Source organism: Aphidius gifuensis, linkage group LG1 (assembly GCF_014905175.1).
Source record: "Aphidius gifuensis isolate YNYX2018 linkage group LG1, ASM1490517v1, whole genome shotgun sequence".
Classification (NCBI taxonomy): domain Eukaryota; kingdom Metazoa; phylum Arthropoda; class Insecta; order Hymenoptera; family Braconidae; genus Aphidius; species Aphidius gifuensis.
The window spans coordinates 17,371,718-17,385,079 of record NC_057788.1 but is presented as its reverse complement, the minus strand read 5'-3'; the positions used below and the strand labels follow the sequence as shown (position 1 = coordinate 17,385,079).

Genomic DNA, 13,362 nt, shown 5'->3' with positions numbered 1-13,362 from the left:
ATTTTTACATTAAATCTTCATTTATATATGCTTCGAGCCAATTTAACACAAAAAAATTTGTAAAATTAACAACCGGAGTTTGTAAAAACATTTTACAAATTTTTTGTTGGTAAAATTAACAAACAGAGTTTGTAAAATTAACAACCAGAGTTTGTCAAATTAACAAACGGAGTTTGCAATAATATTTTACAAATTTTTTGTTTGTAAAATTAACAAATAAAATTTGTCAAAAGATTTTACAAATTCTTTTTTGTTAAATTAACAAACAGAAATTTGACAAACGACTAAAGTCTACAAATTACAAACGAATTACCAACTTTTTTTTACTGTGCATGGTTATAAAAAATATTTTCAGTGCCCCCCTATCCAAAATATATCTACTATACTGGCAGGTCCTTGGTATGTGTGTATAAAATAAAGTTGGTGGACCCCTTTTTGTATTTTTTCATTTAATTATACTCGTATGGATCACCTCGTAGCTTATGTGAACGAAATTTTTAAATTATGCAGCTTGTAAGAATAGTCTTGCGCGTTAAGGCATAAGTTCAGTAATTAAGAAGTCGTGAGATCAAATCCGGGTAGAAAATTAATTTATGTAAAATCATAGGGCATTTACGAATATATAAGATCACTAGCTGACCCGGCAAACGTTGTTTTGCCATGTACATATTGTATTCAAAATATATATACTTTACATTCAATCAAGTAAAAAACTAAATTAATGATCGATACCGTTGTAAACGAAACTTATTATAAAGAATTCTAATCTCGATAGCATGCTGTATAAAAATTTATTTTTCAAATATTTTATTATAGTGGTGAGAAAAAGTGGCTCTAATTGAAAAACTGCTTTCTTTTGATTTTTTGTTTAATAATTTCCTTCGTTTCATCTAAAATAGAATATTTTCATATTGTAAGACTTAAAACTGCTATCGAGATTTAAATTGATTATAATAAATTTTGGTTATAACAATATCGATCATTCAAACAATTTTAATAAAAAATTCAGAAAAAGAATAAAAGTTCAATAAAAGAATAAAATGTGTTTTTCGGTTCAATTATTTATCAAAAAATTTCAATTGTTTATTGAATAATTTATTTAGAAAAAAAAATTTTGGTTATTTTTTACGTGAAACATTTTTAATTTCTCTGAATATTCTAGAAAAATATTTCAAATTAACGATATAGTTATAAACGAAATTTTTCCTAAAATAATTAAAGCCCAATCGCAATATTTACTTTTATTTTATAATAATATTCTATGTAAATTTCTCAAAATTTCGGCCGTGGATGCGCTACAAATGAGAGGAAAAGAATACTCGTCCCCTTCTCCAATCGACCGGAGATAATTTTATCGATATTTTCAATCGCGATTTCGCCTTTGACATACGCAAAAAACCCCTGACAACTCAATTAAAGCCCATTTTTTGGCCTATAACTATTATGAGAACTATTCTCTCCTAAACTCTTTAGTTTTCGCGACATTCTCAAAAAAACACCCATTGTTAACCCTTTTTGATTTTTTTTCAACCTTCTAAAAATTTTCTCATCTTTACAAAAAGATGTGGTACCAAAAAAGTCAAGAATTAAATATATTTTAAATGCATATAATTCAGTCTTGACTATCAACAAAATTTATACTTGACCCCTGCGCTTGGTTCAACATATACCTATATAAATATGATATTTAAATTGTGAATAAAATCTTTTTGTACAAAAAAAAATAAACAGCTAAAAGAATTCGAATATTTGACGCTTCTTTTTGTAGAAAAAACTCGGGCTTTTTTTTTTGTTATAATATCACGTCTTTTTGTAAAGTTTTAATTATGATAATTTTTTTTATACGTTGAAGAATTAATTTATTATTCATTCTATAATAATAAAACATCGATTGAATTTTTCTTTTTGGTTATCTCAGATTTTTCCTTTGTAACAATATGAAAATACTTGCAAGTGGAAACATAGCTTAAAGCATCATTATTAAATATTAACCTAACAATATATGGCGCGTGCACCATCAATGCGATATGAAATACTAATGTAAATAAAGGTTTTTTCACACCATCTACTATTACCTTGCTGAATTTTATTTTGTGCTTGTTGTTGCTTTCATGTAAATTGTACCTTATTTTTGCATTTACATACGACTATGACAGCTCCACATGAAAGCAACAACAAGCGCCTTCATGTTTTTCTATCGCGACAAACATTTCTCGTTGGGGTGGACACGACACCGGAACCAATTCGGTATCGGTTTCGTTTCGTTTCGGTTTTTTGGAACGGAACCGGTACGACACTGGCTTTTGAGTCGACAAAACGGAACCGATACAAAACTCGACTTTTCTGCCCGAAACTTGCCGGAAGTTTCGGCGATTTCGGCTTCGGATAGATAGTTTTCATTTTTTTTTTTAAATTTTACGGGTCATAAAAATATTTATGTTTCTATTGGTCTTAATGTTTTTGAAATTCAATATTCGTACGATAAAAAGGGATTAAAAAAATATATTTTATTTTATATAAACATTTTCAAGATTATTTCGAAATATGAAGCCATTGCTCTCGACAGAAATAGTTTATCATGCTATGGTTCCTCAAATTTTAAAACACAACAAAAAACGATATTTTTTTTCAATTATTTATTACTTTTTTAAGCGTAGAAAAGTGCGGCAAGTCGGCAACGTTGTAAGTGTTATATCATATATGCCCACACAACTCGTTACGATTTTTTTTTATAATGACATATATCTACAAGTTCAAACCAATTTTTTTCTTCTTGATAAATCCCAAGTGGAAAAAATAAAAATATAATTAAATTAAATTTACATGTAATTTATATGAAATCTATATCTATACAAAAAATAAATTTATTTGAAATTTTGAAAAAATAAAAACTAAATTTAAAATATATCCGATTTTTTTTTTTTCCATCACCAATAAAAAAAAACTTTATTTGCGGATATGTTTTAAATTTAATTTATATTTTTTCTTAATATAAAAAATAAAATAAATTTACTTAAATTTTTTTTATTGACATTGCAAAAAGAAAATTTGGATATATATTTCAATATATATTTTCAAAATATAAAATAAATTTACTTTTTGTATTTGTTTTAAAACATTAATCAAATTTAATTTACATGTAAAATTTTGAATTTGAAATAATATTATATTAACTTTTAATGTACAGTAAATATCAATTATATTTTTTCAAAATCGAAATCATATATATTTTATATTTATATTAAATATATTTTGAATATAAATTAAATTCATTTTATTTTTTCAATAAATATATTATTTCCACTTGGGATTGCTTTGTGTTTTAAATTGTAAATTTCAGTTTTACAATAATGTCTGATAAGGGCAAACTAACAAAAAAAAAAGACGTTTGGACGAAAGTAATACAACTGAGAGTGAGACACTGAATTAATAAATAAAATAAATAAATAAAATAATTAAGAAAATAAATAATGATAAAATATTTGTGTCTTTTGGCTTTTTGATAATTTTTTTTGATAATTCAAATATTTATAATTTTTTTACAGTGATTTGAAAAAATAAAATACGGAAAAAAATAGTCACCTGTAGTAGTTGTTTATATGTTACGTATTTTATTTATAGAGTTGGAATTTGGTAATAAAAAATTTTTTCTAGTGAAAATAAAAAAAAATAAAAATACGAAACTGACGAAACCGAAACGGAACGACACTGGCAATTTTCAATTTTACTGAAGCTTACCCAAAACCGGAACCGAAACGAAACAAGGCCTGACGGAACCGGAGCCGAACCGGGACGGAACCAGCAATTTTTGAATTTAGACGAAACCGGTACGGAACTTGTCTGAATTCGGTATCGTTTTGGTTCGTGTCCAGCCCTAATTTCTCGTCGGCGAATCGTTATTGCGGGACCGCAATACGGGACCAAGAATAGCACCCCTGAAATATTTCCTCATGCCATTTATCAGTGTTGGGTAGGTAAGATACCATGTAAGATACTGTATCTTACATCATTGGTTTTATACATTAAGGTATTTTACACTGCGTTCCAAGCGACTCCTATGATTTTTTAGTGAAACTTTCATGCCACAATTTTTTTTTTATTCGATAAATACATGTAATTTATTTATTAAATAAATAAAAATCCTAAGAACAAGCAGTAGCTAAGGAAAAAATGGAGCTAAGGAATGACAGTTGCTAGAGTGGGTATAAAAAATTATTTTTTAAGCAACATTAATTCCTTAGCTACATCTTTTCCTTAACTACTGCTTTTCTTTGGACCTTTTTATTTTTTTTAAATAAAATTAAATGTATATTATTTATTTAATAAATAAAAATGTCCAAGGAAAAGCAGTAGCTAAGGAAAAGATGTAGCTAAGGAATTACAGTTGCCAAAAAAATTATATTTCAAGCAACATTATTTCTTTAAAACATAATTCTTTGGCAACATTAATTTCTTAGCTACATGTTTTTCTTAGCTACTGCTTTTCCTTGGACATTTTTATTCTATAAAATTAAAATTATATGTATATTCTTTATTTAATAAATAAAAATGTCCAAGGGAAAGCAGTAGCAGAGGAAACGATGGAGCTAAGGAATTAATGTTGCCAAAAAATCCTGTTTCAAGCAACATTAATTCCTTAAAACATAATTGTTTAGCAACATTTATTTCTGAGCTATATCTTTTCTTAGCCACTGCTTCTCCTTGATATCTTATATATTTATTTAACAAATAAAATACATGTACCAACATATAGCGACCAATGACAGCTAATTGTCGAGTTGACTGTCGGTAAGAATGTTTAAAAATGGCGTCTCAGGTATCATACAGTTTCTTACAGTTTCTTACAGTATCTTACTGTAAGTGTAGGAAACCTGAAAAGTTGACCACTTACCCATCACTGGCATTTATTTATGTTTAGACATAAAGGCTAAACTGTTATGGCGTCTTAAGCCTCAAGGTTTAGTTATTCTATCACCCACGAGATAGCACTCTAGTGACTGAAGTCAGCCATATTGACAATCGATATTAAGATCGATTGTTGTTGTTACTAGGTGCTTCTACTACTGCCGTGGTAGAAAGATTTCTGCGACTTTTCTCCAACTTTTTTCCAACTTTTTTACGCCATTTCTCCACCTTTTTACGAAAATGACCCATGGTTGGAGAAATGCCAAAAATTTACTCCAACTATTTTCCAACCTCTCTCCAACCAAAAATTTACTTCAACTTTTTTCCAACTTTTCTCCAACCATGGGTCATTTTCGTAAAAAGGTGGAGGAAGTTGGAAAAAAGGCGGAGAAAGTTAGAAAAAGTTGGAGAAATATTTCTACCAGGGTATCTTCATGTCAGACTCGACTATATTTTTCTCATGTCTAGACTTAACGTCTAATATTTGTCAATTGTCATAAACTGATTATAAAGTCAATCATAATTACTATCAGATCATTTAAAGTTAGATTAATTACTAAATATTGTAGTAATACAATCATTCATTCATTTTATTATTATTAAACTCAATACTGTTTTTGTTGGAAAAAGTTAATTTCTGCATTACCCACATTGCACATGTATAGATACTTCTATACCTACTAAATAAATCTAACCTTATCCTAAATGTATCCTTAACATAACCTTCACTTATTTAAGGTCTACCACATTTTGTTCCTCAATATAAAATACTTCTTCTTGTAACAACCTCTGAACCATATACATATATAGTTGCTAAATAAACGTTTTACTAAATAATTAATCCACTGCGTGTTTAATAATCATTTACTCTATAATACCAAAACTCAACAGTTTTGTTTAAAAAGTGTCTACTTTATTCCAACTTCAACCCTGTCACATGCACATGTACATTCAAGTCAACTCTCCAGCAACTAGTCAGGGTGCAATCTCTACAATTTATATTGCGTTCACAAAGTGTACAGAATCAAAAAACAAAAAGTATTAATTTCTTCTATAAAATCAAGAGGCACGGTAGTGCCTCGTGTCAAGTGTGAGGAAAAAAAATAATATACCGGAAAAAAAAAGAAAAAAAAAACCGAAAATTCTACCGAGCCTCACGATAGACCGAATACAGGTAACCTCATCCCTCGCTAATTTTTAAAATTCAATGAAAAATAGATTATGTAGATGAAAATAAATGATTTTTAAATTCAAATTTCAATATATCAAGCTTTAGCTTGAAAAAATAACCAAACTATTCGGAATTATATTTAATTTTTAATAACTAAATAAATTTTAAATTATTTAACAAAAAATAAATTGCATGTAGTTATTTGTTGAATAAATAGATAACTAAGGACAAGCACTAGCTGAGTAAAAGATGGAGCTAAGAAATTGATGTAGCCGAAGAAATTATGTTGTAAGCTACGTCATTTTCTTAGCCATATCTTTTCCTCAGCTACTGCTTGTCTTAGTGATTTTATTTATAGATATAAATTGCATGTATTTTATTTGTTAAATAAAGGAATGACTAAAGACAATCAGTAGCTGAGAAAAAGATGGAGCTAAAAAATTGGTGTAGAAAGAGAAAGAATGTAGTTAGTTCCTTAGTCACTTCTTTTCCTCAGCTACTGTTTTTTCTTTGGTTAAGTTAATTGTCGTGTCATTTTATCGCGTAGAAGAATTGAGTTAAATTATGTAATTTGTACATGTTCATACTTTTACTCCGTAGTCGTTTTTTGTTGAAAATTTGATTAAACGTGGTAATTATAAAACTCTTACTTACTTTTATTAGAAACATGGCCATTGATCATTGAGGATGCATTGTTGAGCTGGTCATTTTTTCTTTCATTTTTATCGTGGTCTCTTTTATCTTTGCCTTCTAACTGTGAAATTCGTCGTAACGCATTAGCTAAAGTTGTACGAAGACATACAATTTCATCCTTTTGTGCCAAAGATTGTCTTTCAAGACTCACAACTCTGCCAAGAAGTGATTCAGTCTCGCGACCCAGCATTTCATCTAAAATGTAATATTAAATAATGTTGAAAATGTCACTCTACTGTAAAAATATTTTAAAACAAATCGATATTCAAAAACGAAAATCTCCTGCCCTTCTTTACAAATTTTTACTATCTTTTTGATTATAGAACTAGAATAAAGAATTCTTAGCCATTTTTTTATTCACATTGAGGGTCTGGATGCAATAACACGTTGAGCGCTCGAGGACAAGAAAACGCGACGTTGTTTGGGTGAAAAATTAAGGCTGATACCGAACTCAGGCCCAAGCACCCCATGGTGCCCCCCGTGGTGGCTTATTGCGGATTATGGCCATTATGACCATCCGTATTTTTTTTTTGACTCGTTTCGTCTAGTTTTGCCAAGTTTGAAATAAGGGACTTAGTTTTTTTTCGTAAAATTTTTTTTTCCCAAGTTTTTTGAAGTAAAAAATCTAGCTACGGAAAATAATGTAGATATTGATTGTTTGGCTATAACTAAAGCTAAGTAAAAAATCTAGCTAAGTAAAAAATCTAGTTAAGTAAAATAATGTAGATATTGATTGTGTGGCTACAATTACAGCTAAGTGAAAAATCTAGCTAAGTAAAATAAAGTAGATAGTGATTGTTCGACTATAATGAGAGAGAGATAAGATTAAAAAAAAAAAAATACAGTCATATATAAAATTAAAAAATATACATTTTCATTCAAATAAATTTTTTTTTATAATAATTAGTTTTTATAATTAAAAATAGAAACAAATTTTTTTTTTTTTGAAAAAAATACTTTTTTTTTAATCATATAACTTGTGACAACGTCTTTAAAAATTAATAAATTGACTTAAAAATTTAACTGTAGCTTTATTATAGGCTAGTGATAGCAACAGTGATATCAAAAAACTTATTCATTCATATTGTTTAAGTTTTTTTTATTATTTTTCGAAAATAACTTGCCATTCTTTTAAATCAAATTTTCGTAATATTTCTAAACACATCGATTACTTTAAGGAATCTATATTTAAAGATTTTAACCTTTTATTAAAGTCAAATTCGATAACTGTCAATAACAACAAGCATCATACATTTACCCACACAAGTATATATTTAACCGATCTTGGCCGTGATTGGCTGGGATTCGTACAGTATCAGGCTAAAACTTCAAACTACAATACCCTGGCGGGAATGACAAGAGTTGATTTTGGTGCTTTTACAAGAACGAATCAATAGCTATTACAGAGCAAATTGAAATTAATATTACAGGACCCCTAATTATAATATGAACCATCGAGTACGATAATAAAATATTAAAATATTTTATTGACAGTTTAGACACATTACTTTTACGTAAATTATCTTTTATTATTGATAATTTATATGATTTAAAAACATAAGGTTAAGAGGTTAGGGAGCGAGCTGTCGAACGGATTACAGACACAAAACATAAGACCACCAATACCGATAATTTATGAAAACTTACCACTAAAATCAAAAGCAAATTAATAGCAAACCAAGAGCAAATCAAGAACAAAAAAAAAAAAAAAAACATGAACATTAATAAATGAACCTATTGTTGATTAGTTTATGTCATTTAATCATATTTATTATTATTTTTTAGTCATTTTAACCAAAGAAAAAATATATATAGAAAAAAAAAAAGAAAAAAGGACACCAAGTCTGCGCAGTAACCAATCCATAGCAAATCAAGAGCAAATCAAGAACAAATCGAAAACGTTTCAATAGCAAACCAAGAGCGAATCCATAACGAAAGAAAAACATGAAAAACATTTTTATTCTTTTCCAACGATAAATACTTTAAAATAAAAAACCAGAACAGAACTTGGAACTTATATCTTTTGGATGAAAACCTTACGCGTTATTCAGTGCGTCACAACAGCGTATGCTAAAATAGAATTGTTTATTTTACATCAACAATTTGAAAATGAGTAATACATTTTCATTTCAATAAACTTTTTGTTCTAATAATTAGTTAATGCAATGAACCATAAAAACGAAATTTTATTTTTTTTTCAAAAAAATACTTTTTTTTTAAACATGTAACTTGTGACACTTCTTTAAAAGTTAATAAATTGACTTGGAAACGTTACTGTAGCTTTATTATAAGCGAGCGATGACAACAGTAACATTACAAAAACCTATTTATTCATACTGTTTATTTTTTTAAATTTATTTTGTTTTGCTGATGAAAAATTCCATTTGTTCAACTTTGAATAAAAAAGAGTAGGAGAAATTTGAAAATTCAGTAACTTGTCAGTTGCAACATTGTTGAGAACTATATCAAGAAGTTTTATACAAATTTTCAGATATTTTTATTGATTATTTACTGAGTTAATATTTTAACAACAAATAGCGCGTATACAATTTTTATTTATGTGGATACACTGAAAAAAAAAATTCCTCCGGAGAAAAAATTTGGTTCTTGAAAAAAAAAGCATTTGAAGTATGAAAGAAAAGTTTTGGTTTTAACTAAAAAGTTCTATTCACTCAAAAAAAAAAAATTTCTTAAATTGTATAAACATTATCTTGGATCATGACCGAACGTTCATAATTTAAAAATTAAATTTCTTGGGTTATGGAAAAGTGAAAACTATATCTTGGTTCATGAACAAATGTTCCTCTTTCTAGAAGCGTACTTCTTGGATTATGACAAATATGTTATGGTTCAAGACCACGCGTTCCCTCTTCTAGAACTTCGCATCTTGGATTATGAAAGAAATTTCATAGTCCAAGACTACGTGTTCCCTTTTCTAGAACTACGCTTCTTGAATTATGAAAAAAATGTTATCATTCAAGACTAAAGTGTTTTAGTTTAAATCAATTTTTTTTCAATTCAATATTTATTTTTTCATGAATCAAATCTATATACGGCTTGATTCAAGAAAAATTTGTTATTGGTCGAGAAAATTTTTTTTTCATTGATGAATTATTTTTTTTGAATAATTAAAAAATTAAAACAAACAAAAATATTAATAAAAAGAACTCTTTCAAAGTAATTAAATTAATGTGTTTATTATGTTCGACATTTTTTTTTTTTTTTTTTTTGCCTGCTTGCCTAACCAAGTATTCGAACTCATGCCCCTAAACCCTATCCAATTCTAAACCTATGCCTTAACCCACGTAGCCACGAGCGCGATATGAATGAGAGAAGTTTTTTAATCTACTTGAAGAAACGAGGTTTTTTATTCTAGAAAAATATTTGTAATTTTTTGAGTGTATAATTAACAAAACTAGAGTTAAAATAGTATATTTCGTTACAAGTGCCCAGGCAGAGAGTGTGCTCTCAACGAATTTGGAGGGGCAAGCACGAGGCTTGGCGAGTTTCCCCTCAACTTTTACATAGACTTCAGATTTCTCCCTGCTTCAGATGAGCATCACTATTATGTTGGCACTTTTGAGAAGCTGGATAAATATTCTCATTTTAATTTTCAGTCAGTTGATATAAAGTCATTTTCAAAATTACTTCATAAAATCGTGAAGAATTAATGTAAAAGTAATTTATAGTATCATATATGCTAACTCTATTATTCATATACATGAAAATTTTGATTACAGTTTGTGATTTTATTATTTACAAGCATATTGTGTATCAAAGGTTAGTTGATATTATTTATATCAGATATGGTATTTCTTCTACTGACACTTTCGAGCCAACAAAAGAAATGTTAAAAAAATTTTCTTCTGAAAATATATATTCTTCGAGCTTAAACAAAAAGTATTAAATTATTTTTGTGATACTGAGAGTAAATAAGAAAATAAAAAACAAAGTCATTTGTGCCAATATATGTATAAATCAAAAATTATAATAATGAAAAATATAAAATAAATAATATTATTAGATAAATATATATAAGTACTGCAGGTATATCGGTATTTAATTTATAAAGTAAATACATTTCATACATAATTAATAATAAAAATTAAAAAAATAAAGTTAAAATTGTTTAAAATATCACCAATAAACTCTACTAATTAGAGTATATAAATTTATTCTATTTACGTAACACAAACAGTATATGTTAACATATATGTTGTTAAAATGGGTGGTGGCTGATAAGTTTACATCAAAGATATATATATTAACATTAAACATACGTATCTTAATAGTTAATATGCGTATGTTAACTATTAAGATATCTGTAATTGACACAATTTGAAGGTTAGGCTGATAGTTGAAGACATTTACGTATGTAAATATGAAAATTGAATGTAAAATTAAGAATGAATTTACAAAAAAACTAAATTTAAATAAATTTATGACAACACGAGTACATATTATATTATATTACGATTAGAATAGTATCACAATATAATGTTAAAAAAAAAAGATGACAAGAAGTAGACTGGCGCATCAAAATATTTGGCCGCGTAAAGATACGTATGTTAACTATAAACATACGTATGTTAACAGTTAAGATATCTATGGTTATTGTTAATATATATATCTTAACATTAAACTTTTGTATATTTAATGTAAACATATTGGTATGTTAACTGTTAACTTATCCTTCTCTGAGTGTACTTGTTCTTTCAGTTTAAAGAAAAAAAAAAAAAAAAAATTACTATATATTTTATCAATATTAAATTTTAGCGCTTTGAGCTCTAATATGGCGCTTTTTGATGGTGAGTCCAGCGCTATCGTGTTAGTCAAGTCTGGCAATACTGGTCTTGAATCAAGCCGGATATAGATTTGGTTCATGAAAAAATAAATATTAAATCTAAAAAAAATTGATTTAGACTGTAACATTTTTTTCATAATCCAAAAAGTGAAGTTCTAGAAAGGGGAACGCGTGGTCTTGAACCATAACATTTTTGTCATAATCCAAAAAGTGTACTTCTAGAAACAGGAACATTTGTCCATGAACCAAGATATAGTTTTTCATAACCGAAGAAATTTATTTTTTAAGTTATAAACATTCGGTCATGATCCAAGATAACGTTTATACAATTTAAGAAATTTTTTTTTTTTGAGCGAACAACATTTTAGTTTCAGCCAAAACTTTTCTCGCATACTTCAAATGCTTTTTTTTTCTAGAACAAAATTCCTATTTTCAAGAAGCTTTTTTTTTGGCAATAGGAATTTTTTTTTTTCAGTGTATACAAACGCGCGAACATAAGCGTTCACAAGAGAGGGGGCTGACAATCACGCATATGTAGCTTCAACGGCGGCTCTCAATTTGATCAAACAATAGCATAACTTTTAAAATATTTGATCAAAAAAAAAAATTATCATGAAATGCAGATGCAAGCAGGCCTCTAGCAATGCGTAGTAAAAAAAATTACAATGTGTAGTTTAATAGTTCTCAATGACGCTGAAGCTCGCGGCCAAGTCAGGATCCATAGGGTATATTAAGGGCCCCGTCCATGATGTTTTGTAATTTTATTTGAAAAAGGAGAACTAAACAAACATGCGTTGTTATGCTGGAAGAAGAGCCAAAGTGAAAATTTCAGACCCCTACGCGGCGTAGAAAGACCACCCACCACCCCTTTTCCGCGATTTTTCTTGTTTTTTGTTTTAATAATTTTTTGTAGTCAACTTAAATCATTCATTACCGAGGTTTTTCAATTTTATTTACCTTATAACTAATAAGATGAGCTACAGTTAAAATTTCAGACCCCAACGCGACGTACATAGACCACCAACCACCCCTTTTTTGCGATTTTTCTCGTTTTGATTTTTTTGTTTTTTGGTCGACTTAAAATATTAATCAGTGCCGTAACAAGGAATTTTTGCGCCCTGGGCAAAATTATATTTTGCGCCCTATTTTTATCGATATAATATATAAAAAAGAATTCATTTGTTAGGTGTATTTAACAATAATATATATAACAAGCAAAACCGCCAGAATATACTGAAATTATTTTATTTTTTAAATAAAAATTGTTGTGGATATTAATATAGAAGACAAAATATTTTAAAAGTGATACCTATAGATGAAGAATAGATCATTAGAAAATCAAAACAGTTTTTGTCTTCTGGCGTTGTCGCTGGAAAATTCATCTATGATGTCATCGAAGTCTATTGAAGATACAATCAATTTGGCACAATGATTCTATTGTATTATAGAAACCATTGCAGAGAAATTGATCTAGATAATGAAATAATTTATTTGGTTACATCCAATCTTTAGCAACAGTCACCAATAGCTTTTTGATTAATTAATTATGGCAAATGTATCTAGGGAAAGTATGTAACCAAATATATTAATTCCTAGTCTAAATTAATTCCTTAGCAATATCCATGGTAGAAGTACTACAGGTATGGCAGTAGTCCATGCTTTTTTCGTCGCGTTCTGCGCAGCCTTATTTTTTCAACCAATCAAGAACGCGCCATCGAGCTGTTTTGCTTTTCTTTCTAACACGCAATCTCTATTATAAGATCCTCTCTCTCTAACATACTGTTTTGAC

At 28.1% G+C, this 13,362-nt stretch overlaps 1 protein-coding gene across 6 annotated transcripts in view; it reads right to left on the bottom strand.

Annotated features, from left to right (window-relative positions):
• The window catches only part of LOC122849413 (echinoderm microtubule-associated protein-like 2), a 60,587-nt gene that overhangs the window by 23,965 nt on the left and 23,260 nt on the right, over positions 1–13,362 (bottom strand). For all 6 annotated transcript variants that reach the window (XM_044148143.1, XM_044148121.1, XM_044148135.1 and 3 more), the window contains one exon: positions 6,731–6,964. In XM_044148143.1, coding sequence (XP_044004078.1) covers positions 6,731–6,959 — 229 coding nt within the window. In that variant the 5' untranslated portion in view covers positions 6,960–6,964. The remainder of the gene's footprint in view (positions 1–6,730; positions 6,965–13,362) is intronic.